This window comes from Montipora foliosa, chromosome 4 (genome assembly GCF_036669935.1).
Source record: "Montipora foliosa isolate CH-2021 chromosome 4, ASM3666993v2, whole genome shotgun sequence".
Taxonomy (NCBI): Eukaryota; Metazoa; Cnidaria; class Anthozoa; order Scleractinia; family Acroporidae; genus Montipora; species Montipora foliosa.
In genome coordinates, this window is record NC_090872.1 from 29,231,223 (window position 1) to 29,241,222 (window position 10,000).

Here is a 10,000-nt window from a genome sequence, read left to right on the forward strand (position 1 = left end):
AACCCATTCACCACTAAAGTGGCCCACATCAACAAGTAAAGTCAGCTGACATTAGGACCTGTTTAGATTTTCTCTGGTACCCCAGACAGCCCTCCTCCCTGAGACAACTTTACTGAGCATTTACATACGTGCCAACTCTCCCGGATTATCCGGGAGTCTCCCGGATACGGAACGAATCTCCCGGTCTCCCGTATGGGTCATTAAATCTCCTGGATAAAAACGACTCGGAACCTTTTACAGACGTTTCTCCATTCTAGACTCAAATTGCATCCCCAAGTTTAAAAAAAAATCGATATTTTCAAACTCGTTTCATTGTTTCTTAATGCACTTCTTCATCTCTGAGTTTCAAACACACGTTAATAGAACTAAAAAAAATGACTTCCTTTGGCTATCTTAGCCATATAACCGATTGTTTGATTGGATCTCCGATTAACCAATAAAAATTCTTGACATAAGTACCCTGTTTTCCCGCAAATTCGCAATGGCGGCAGAAAATTCTTGTATTCTGAAGAAGCTGCTGGGGGATGGGTGGGTGCATTTAAGGGGGGTGGGAGAGGAGGGGAGGAGGAGTGGGTAGGTTGATCGAGGGGGGAGGGGAGGGGAGGGGAGACCGGCTGGAAAAAATCTCCAGATTTTAGATCTCCATAGGTTGGCATCTCTGCATTTATATGAGAACTGCGTGACCGAGACAAAGTTGAGCCTACTTAATTAAGCATACATGCATAGATGTGTCTTTAAAAAAATACACATCAACATTTTTTGCCCTTCTTACAATACCTCTCCGTCAGGAAGGAATGAAGGAAGAGATGCGATGTTATATGCTATAGAATACTTATAAAATATTTATTCAATTCCATAAAGTTCAATTCAATTAAGTCATGCAAAATTAAAACACTTTCTTTCATTTTCTTTTTAAAGAAGTGACCACCCCTATCAAAGCCACCACACAATACTAATTAATAATTTCATGACAACAATGCATGAAAACCTCACTTCCAGTCTTAATCAAAAGCTTGTGAGGAATTTGAAAGGAACCATACCAAAGAACCTTCACTATAGCAATGTCAAGTATGTACCTTCAAACACAGTCTTGAAAAGGCCGTCCATAAGTGTTGATTTTCCAATTCCTGTTTCACCTGAAGGCAGAAATGTTAAAAGATTGATTTAATACAGACTGAATGAAAATGTGACCCATTTGAATCAATCAACAACACAATAATTTTTACTCAAATGCGCTTTCTGCCACCAAAAATGCAGTGAAAATGTTGAGAGACTTCTGCAAAGAGCAAATTTCAAGATCTGGCACTTTTTTTGCAATAAATTCGTACATAAGGTGGCACTTGTAAATAATTTGATATATATTTTGGTTGGGAGGTATAACACACACATTATGACTGGCCCAAGGAAAACAGTGAGTTTTGTTTCCCCTCGACCCACAATTTTCCCTAGACTTCACTTCTGGGAACATTGGGGGTCTAGGCCCAGACACAGAGTTCCGACAAAAATCCGACTAGTTGGAATCTACTTATCCTTAGCCCGGGCGGTCAGATCTAAAATGGAACGTCCCCAGTCACTATAAACGTGACGTGCTTAGGATATCAGCGCTTATGTTTTAATTGAAATAAATTTTATCTTTTCCTTTGTAAGAGTAAATCCCTTGCTCACCAATGCAGAGAATATTAAAGGCAAAGCCTCTATTTACTGATTTATTCATGAGTTGGTCTGGCAAGCTGTCAAATCCGACGTGGCCTGCGAGTCGAAGCTGCCTCCCATCAGCTCCCTGAAAACGAAAGAGTCGGCTCGAAAACCAAATGATATTCTAAATAAGTTAAAAGGGATATGAAATGATATAACAGATACTTACAAGTGTCCTGCAGTAATCTGTTACGGCTGAAGCCATATTAATCACACAAAAGCACTAAAAAATACAACGACGGCACCCACTACGCCAGTTCTGTAGTTTTTCACTTCCTTAGGGGCTGTTCACATGAGGTGGGGGACCCCGGGTAGGTGAGGTACGCGATCTATCTCTTTTTCTTGATTGTGTTCCCATGAGAGGTGGGGTACCTCACCGAAACCGCAGGCGGGCTGTCTGGTCAGCCAGGCCGGGTAACCCGCTTGGGTGGGGTGAGTTTTCTACGTGATACATGTGAGTACCCCACCTGACTGGGGTGTTGTTCATTTTAAACCTCACCCCAGCGTCACGTGGTTTTTAATATTGCATTTGAAGGCTCACTGTGTTTTTTATTGCGAGAGATACCTCACCTACCCAGGACGCGCGTTCTTGAGAACAAAGACCTAAACATATAACCGAGGTAGAGAGGACAGCGGGAGAAATAAAGACAAATACCAATCTCGTTCCCAAGGCTTTTCACAGCCGAGAGTGGGACGCCCGTAACGCCCGTCGCATTCTCGGAGGTGAAAAGTCCTGGGAACGAGATTGAATAAATGCGTGCTCGGATTTCTCTGTAAAACTAGTGCAAAGTCTTCGGAACTATTCAGTATTGTGAATTTTTGTTCAGTGGCAAATTGTCTTAAATGACTACTTGCTTTTTGTTCAGACAGCCTGAGCTACTACCAAACTACGAGTTCTTGCTTCCAAAAAATTTAAAAGAAAGAGGCATTCAAAGACTGAGAATTTCAGGAGCTAACGATGGGCTCCTGATCTAGTACCTGTAGAACTGTGTGGAAAAAGTGATCCAGCACTTTCAATAAATGAACGACTGGGTGTCAGATTGGGCAGTTTGTTCGTGATTTTGAGTTACGATGGTTGTTTTGGTCTTCGTACCCTTTTAAAAGACATAAATAAAAAATGCCAAAATTTTGGTTTATTTGACCTTTGATGTGAGAGTTCAAAACCCAGTAATCACAACCACAGTACGTAACAAAATGAAAAAGAAAAAAGAAAATGGATCGAAATCCACCAATCATAATACAAAGACTTGACCTTTTGACCCTTGACGGCAACTGTGACAATGAAGAGCCACAAAGCCCCCAGTTCTATCCAGGGATATATGTCGCTCTTGTCACTTTGCTCATATATCCTGTGTTAACCTGCGTAGCAGAACGCAGCTTCAGTGGCATGAAGAGACTAAAAACCCCCTCTTTGAAGCACTATGAGTAGTGAGGAGAGGCTGTACTCTTTGGTCATACTCCACCTGCACAAGCACAAGAATGTGAATATTGACAATTAACGTAGTTTTCGAAATTTGCCGTCGTAAAGGGGGACGTCTCGCCCTTTTCCCGTAGCCACATTTACAGTTTATACAATACACTAGTCTAATAATTATGCACTTAGGGACTGTGCAATAATTATCAGGAAGGGGGGGTCCTAAAATGAGCTTCACCAAAGGAAAAATTAGATAGGTCCCCCCCTCCAGCAGCGTCAAGATTAGCTGTGACCCCCCTCACGTTCTCTCAAAATTATGATGTGCCCCCCCCTCTCTAACCCGTACCTTTAGATATTGAAAAACTTGAGAACAGATACCAATATCTTTTATCCGACAACCCTGCTTGTGCAGGAAGGTTTCTCCGAGAGGATTATAAGCCAGCTCCCCATGATGACAGCAGCATCAGACGTTGCAAACAAGAGGCAAATGATATCCAGGACAAGCTTAATGCTGTCGTAACCAAGTTAGAAAAACACTGAAGACTGGCCTCAGCTGTTTACACAATTTTAATGCTGAACAACTTCATTCAATAAAGTCTCAAGTCGGTTTAAACTTTCTGCATCTTGTAGAAGACCTGGATAGGGTGATGGCTAAATATAAAGCGACATTTCCTATTGGTGCCAAATCTAAAGCATCCAAATCAAGAAAAAAGAAGGGACAGAAGAAAAAAAGGGAGAAGAAGAGGATTGCTGCCTCAGAAAGCCGTAGGACCCGAACCTGTATAATTTTTCGGTCTTTGGGAGGTGAACCCATTGATGACAACTATGAAACAGAAGTATGTGGCATTCCTCAGCTAGAAACTGTAGACCTAGAAACCCTCTCGCTGTTTAAATCAAGAACAGACCTGGCATGTCTGCGGGACCTCTTAAATGCCAAATGTTTTATTGGCAAAGCTCACAACGTGGTTTGTGACTTCTGTGCATGAGCGATTGTTTCAATCTATCATATGTTGACATTCTAAGTATAAAGTTAAAGCATGTGTTTATGTTGATGCAATATTTAGACATTATGGATAGTCAAAGGCGTGGCATCTGTCTATTTGGAAAAAGTTTTATTTATTCGTTATCGAATTTGTGAAATTTAATTAAGACCTTCCCTCAACTTACTTGAGAAATCTAATGTAGAGCCCCCCCTCCTTTCCATTATTTTAACTTAAGGGCCCCCCCCCTCCTGATAATTATTGCACAGTCCCTTACATCAGTAGTACAGTCGGACTTACAATGCTTATCCCATTGGGCTGACGTGTGGCAAATGAAATTTAATGAATCAAAGTGCAGCGTTTTGTATATTGGTATTAAAAGACAACCCTAAGAATACCTACATGATGAGCCATAAACCCTTGCAAGTGTTTGAAAAGGAAAGAGATATGGGAGTGGTTGTTTCAGCTGGTGATACCCTTTGTTGGGAGGAACAATTAGGAGGAATGATTGGAAAAGCAAACCAAATGACGTCATGGATCATTAGGAATGTCGTATCTTGGAAACCAGAAGAGCTGACACCATTTTACAAAGCTTTTGTCAGACCCCATTTGGAATACGCACTGCAAGTGTGACTGAGCCCCAACCGCAAGACACGGAAACTGGCCGGGGGTATTACAATGGAAATTGAGGACTGCCAAAGACAGTTTACGAGGATAATTGAGGGCATGGGCCTTCTCCCTTATTGTCAAAGGTTACAGAGTCTCAGATTAACGACTTTACTGGAACGTCGAGTGCGTGGTGACTTAATCGAGACTTTCAAAATAATCAAAGGTTTTGTGGACTATGGTCACAATATGCTTGGGACCGACAGCTTATCAAGGCGAACTCGTGATCTTAATGTCTCTTCTCATCATCCATTAAGATCAGTTATTAAATATTGGAACCAGCTGCCACTACGGGTGCATATTCAACAAGTATCAATGCCTTTAAGGCTGGCCTTGACCTCTTTAAGTTATCTAAACCTGATTCGCCCAATGGATTCTGTACATTGCGATACAAATGAACATTTAGCTATAAAAAATTGCGAAAAAAACGTTTCTTATTTAAACATTTTAGAAATTTCGTAAAAACGGTTAAAAATACACCTCAGAGAGACTCCATCAGTGCTAAACTCTTTCTTTAGCTTGTAGCATATTTTTATGTCACCTTTTTTCCTAATGAACTATTGTTTTTTCTTGTATTGATAGAATATTCACACTGTGTATTTTTTAGCCGTGTCTTTTTAACCGTTTTTACGAAATTTCTTAAATGTTTTTAAGAAACGTTTTTTTGCAATTTTTTATAGCTAAATGTTTCAAAAAGTCGCTTCTTTTTAAAAGTGAACATATCAATTATTTACTAGCCAATCGCGATGATGCCATGCGGCAAAATGCTTTGATTTACGAAACCTTCCCGTGGAGAACATGGGAAATGACATTTCCAAGGCCCCAATAATTTAAATGTTTCGGGGGAACATACCCCCAGAGCCCCCTTAAAGGCTCTTCGCCGCTCGTTTCACTTCACCCTCCCGTGCGTACCTAAACGGAAAAACCACGCTACGCCCGTAGTCGAGGAATTGAAATGTTTCAGTAATTCGCCAGGAATAAGACCTCAGTCTTCCACATGTGCGCTGCAATTCGATCGAGATCACCGTGACTTCATCTACTGCGTCGTGAACCGGTGACTCAGTTGGTTGAGCATCGGACTGTCACGCGGGAGCTTGCGGGTTGGAACCACGGCCGGATCAACACTCAGGATCTTAAAATAACGTTAACTGAGGAAAAAATTATGTCTTTGTAAATTCATCTGCAAATGGTTAGACTCAGTTCAAGTCTTATCAGATAAGGAATATATCTCACAAATATCTTCCATGTTCATAAGTTCCCTGTGGGACGTTAAAGAACTCGGATACTATTCGTGAAGAGTAGGGGATGACGGTCACCGGTGTTGTGGCTGTCCTTTGTGAGTGTATGGGTGGGTGGGTAGAGCAGGTCCACATCAGACACATCAGCTGAATAGCTGCCAAAACGTCTTCCTCAACCAGCTCAAACAAATAAATAACAAACAAGTCCTTCCAAAATCTTCTACACTACTCTTCCGACAGGAAACAGAAAAAGGAAAGATCCGAACGGTTCCTTGAACTGTTACGGCGGAAAATCCACAACTTTGTGCCAATCCAGCTAAGCCTCGTCTTGGTTCCAGGACAACAACGCCGACTGGCCAGTGGCCAGCAGTCACTTTTAGAGCCCAGTCTTCGCAATAATATCTCACCTGAATTCTAACCTCGAAGAATGTGTATTTCCTTTAAACGTGCGGACATTTGGTTATAAAAGCTGACGGGAAACTATATTCGGTCGTTCTTTCAAGCTATGTTCTCCTCGTTAGCGAGTAAAACCTCCCTGCTTCGTATCACGGCTATCGGAGTTGGTGGAGTGGCCGGATGTTGCCTGCTTTGGAAGTCAGCCGGCTACATCCGAACGTCGTCTGTTCACAATGTTGTTCTTGCTAAATCTCGTGATCAGGGGCAAACTCCGCGAAAGACAAGGTTTGATCAGTTTGCGACCATTGAAGCGTATGGACAGTTCTTGATGACACCCGCTGATTTTCTAGAATCTGTTATGCACCGGAGCTCGCAAGGTGATCATTCAAAGGGAAAATGAGTTGTGGGGAGGGGGAGGGTGGTAGGGGAAGGGCTCTGTTTTACCAATACAGAAACAAACCTAAACTTTCTTTAAAGTTAACCTTTGGCCTATAAGCTCTTGTTTAAGTCTAATTTGTCGGTAAAATTAAACCTTGTTTGTAACTGGAATAACAAAATAATCTCTTATTCATCGGCTTAACACATATTATTATGCATTGTTGTCAACAGCTCGCTTCTGATTGGCTATAAACACGCAGCTAATTCTTGCTTGCTCTGTTTCTCTTCTGTCATACCTACAGACAGTAGATTCTATATATGTAGAATTGATGTCATACCTTCAGACAATAGTTTTATGCATACAGAAGTGACGTCACCTAATACACTAACCTGCAGTTTGATCAATTTTGGTCTTGGCGGAGCTCAGCTCAGGAATATTCATAATAAAACAGTTATTGGATTCAGTTTTCGCATGATAGTGATAATTATCATGGCCTCAGTTTGTGTTATCCGCACTTTACCTGACACCCATTACACCTTATTAGAAGAAAAGGATACTAATTATAACTATAAATGGGCAGGTCCTTTTCCTCCTTTTTAGCAAATGGATGGCATATGAAAGGACACTTGTAATAACAGTGGATCACTCGTGATATACACTAGACAGGAGTGCCTAAACTATGTCTGATCCAGGAAGGAACTTCAGAATTTGGGGCCTTATGACTTGGAACTAGTGACGATCATGAATTCACTTAAGTATCTTTCTTTGTGGTAGGGTGGAGTCGCAAAAGATCCTTGCCAGATACAGTAAGTATTACCTTGAGTTCTTTAAAATGTTCTTTAAAAATTCCTGAAAAATGTCTCAATTATGATGTTTTTATAGTGATTAATGTACCAACCAGTGTTTCCTTTATAACTGTTACAGTATTTGTAATCTCACTTTTCAAAGGTTGTTTCCCAAACGGTGAAAAGTACTCCACCAACATCAAAAGGATCACGGAAGTTTTTTCGGACTTTGCAAGAGAATGGTACTTCCATATTCTCAAAACATTTTAGAATTTGATGTTCTATTTGTAGCTGTTGGTTGATTGATTGATTTCATGTACAGGTATATTATATTTTAATTTTGTAAGCACATGCTCTGGTTTTTTTTCTGCAGGCATAATCACATTCTCAGAATATTTGTTCCTTTTGACAATTCTTACAAGTAAGCCTCTGATTTCAAGTCCAACATCAGATAATGATCGATTAAAATCTTGGTGTTCAAAGATTTCATTTCCAGTTCACCTAAATAAATCTTACTCCATGCTTCTTTTAAATTTTGTGTTCTCCAGAGTCACAAAGAGGCTTGGAAATTGCTTTTAAGATGTTGGACAAGGATGGAAATGGACGGCTTTGTAAAGATGAGTTTTTTGTGGTAAGCTTTGATCAGTTCACGTATAAGAGGAAAGGAAAGGAAAGGAACTTCATTAAAGTATCTAGTCATTCTAGCGCTGGAGTACTAATTGGGGACACTGTAAACTGAAATTAACAATTAACGCAAATGAAGTCAAATATTGGTTTTAGAGGAGAGGGGAAAACCAGAGTACCTGGAGAAAAACCAACAAACTCAAACCAGGTATGATGCTGAGTTTGGGAATCAAACCCAGGCCAGATTGGTGAGAGGTGAGTGCTCTCACCACTGTGCAGTCGGGAGAGGTTTTTTTTATTGTGAATGGTAAATTTCATATTTCATTTCACATTAAATGTAAAAAAGACATGCCAGTGTTTTTACCTTGGGAAATGTGTTTTGAGTACCAGGCACCATCTGTTGCTACTTTGGTTTGAAGAATGATGAATGTACCGATGTGACTTAAAACATTGTCCTTGAATTGTGAATAATACATGTAAACTGTGCTCTAACATCTACCTTTACTATCCTTCTGTGAGGGAAGTCATTGTCATACATTAAATTCTACGGAAAGGTCACTTACATGCATTATAAAGCTATACCCCTTCTGCCCCAGTGAGTTATGGTGTACATAAACATCATCTGGTGTTAGATTTAGTAAAATTTATAAAGTTGATCTGAGGAGTGAAAGAATTTTAAAGGCATGTACAGTAATAATGTAATTTATTCCTGGGGGGGGGGGGGGGGGTAATTCCTATTAATGGGCGAATGAGGAGGTGCCGCTGGATTTGGTTGCATACTCATAACTGGATTGACTATAATGGGATTGCATTTTCAACAGAGTTCCAGACAGAGTTACTAGAATGGGGTTGCAAATGGAAAGATTTGCAGTAAAAAAGTTGTTACAGAAAGAACTGTAGCGCTGTTGATTCATATTTAGTAGTCACTTTACATTCAGTTTTGAAATTACAAATACAAGTAAAAGTCTTTATGTAAAGTTTATGCATAAACTGAAAGTGACTAAGTTGGGGTCGCTAAAATTACATTTACCCAAAAGTGACAAGACGGGACAAAGAGGATACATTTTCACTCTACAAGGTGGCATTGGTTGTTATATTAGGTTTCACAGTGAACAACATTGTTTGGATAGTACAATATTACTGTGACATTGCTGGGAAAAAGTAAGGAAAATGAAGTATTCCCTTATCCACAGAGAAGAAGAGTAGCCCAGTGATTCCAACCCTGTCAAATAAAAAAGGGAGGAGTGGCATAGCTGTGCCCATGAGTACCACAGGAGCAAGCGTCTAGGGGGGTTCCAGGGGCATGCTCCCCCAGGGACAAATAATTAAGATGTGTGCCTCTAAGATGCCATTTCGTGCATTTTGAGAACACAGTTAATGGAAAATAGTAGTCTAAGAGTTTTTAACAGGCAGTGAAAGCTAAGACCTATTGATCCTACAAACAAAGTAAAAAAGTCAAGGCAATCTAGTGCATTACAGCACCCAAATTTACCGCAAGCTCATGCCAGGATGCCAAAAGGGTAAAAATGGCTGAGAAACCACAGAAAAACGGCAAAGAATCATGTTAATAAGGCCGGTTAACCAAAGAAAACATTATCTTTCTTTGGCTGGGAAGAGTTTCAAAAACCAGGAGAATATTAAGCGAAAATGGGAGGCTGAAAATATTCACCTGAAAAGCGGAGGTTTCCAGCCAAAACAGGAGGGTTGGAATCTCTGGCAGCCTCCACCAAGAGAACACAAGTTGGTGGTCATCTTTTTGGCAATCGGCTAGTTTTGATAAACCTGTAGGTTTTATATACATAATGTTTGTACTTCTCAGGGCT

At 40.5% G+C, this 10,000-nt stretch overlaps 2 protein-coding genes across 5 annotated transcripts in view; one reads left to right on the forward strand and one right to left on the reverse strand.

Annotated features, from left to right (window-relative positions):
* The window catches only part of LOC138000544 (septin-6-like), a 17,024-nt gene extending 10,699 nt beyond the window's left edge, over positions 1–6,325 (reverse strand). Inside the window, exons 1-5 of one of the 4 annotated variants that reach the window (XM_068847036.1) lie at positions 5,989–6,325; positions 5,668–5,903; positions 2,948–3,158; positions 1,666–1,780; positions 1,077–1,136 (exon numbers count right to left, since the gene is read on the reverse strand). In XM_068847036.1, coding sequence (XP_068703137.1) covers positions 1,077–1,136; positions 1,666–1,714 — 109 coding nt within the window. In that variant the 5' untranslated portion in view covers positions 1,715–1,780; positions 2,948–3,158; positions 5,668–5,903; positions 5,989–6,325. The other 3 variants (XM_068847037.1, XM_068847038.1, XM_068847035.1) reach the window with 3 other exon arrangements.
* A 69-nt stretch (positions 6,326–6,394) lies between these two features.
* Positions 6,395–10,000, forward strand: part of LOC138000545 (calcium uptake protein 3, mitochondrial-like) — a 36,564-nt gene continuing 32,958 nt past the window's right edge. The window contains exons 1-5 of the mRNA XM_068847040.1: positions 6,395–6,766; positions 7,543–7,574; positions 7,717–7,795; positions 7,927–7,974; positions 8,102–8,184. Coding sequence (XP_068703141.1) covers positions 6,499–6,766; positions 7,543–7,574; positions 7,717–7,795; positions 7,927–7,974; positions 8,102–8,184 — 510 coding nt within the window. The 5' untranslated portion in view covers positions 6,395–6,498. The remainder of the gene's footprint in view (positions 6,767–7,542; positions 7,575–7,716; positions 7,796–7,926; positions 7,975–8,101; positions 8,185–10,000) is intronic.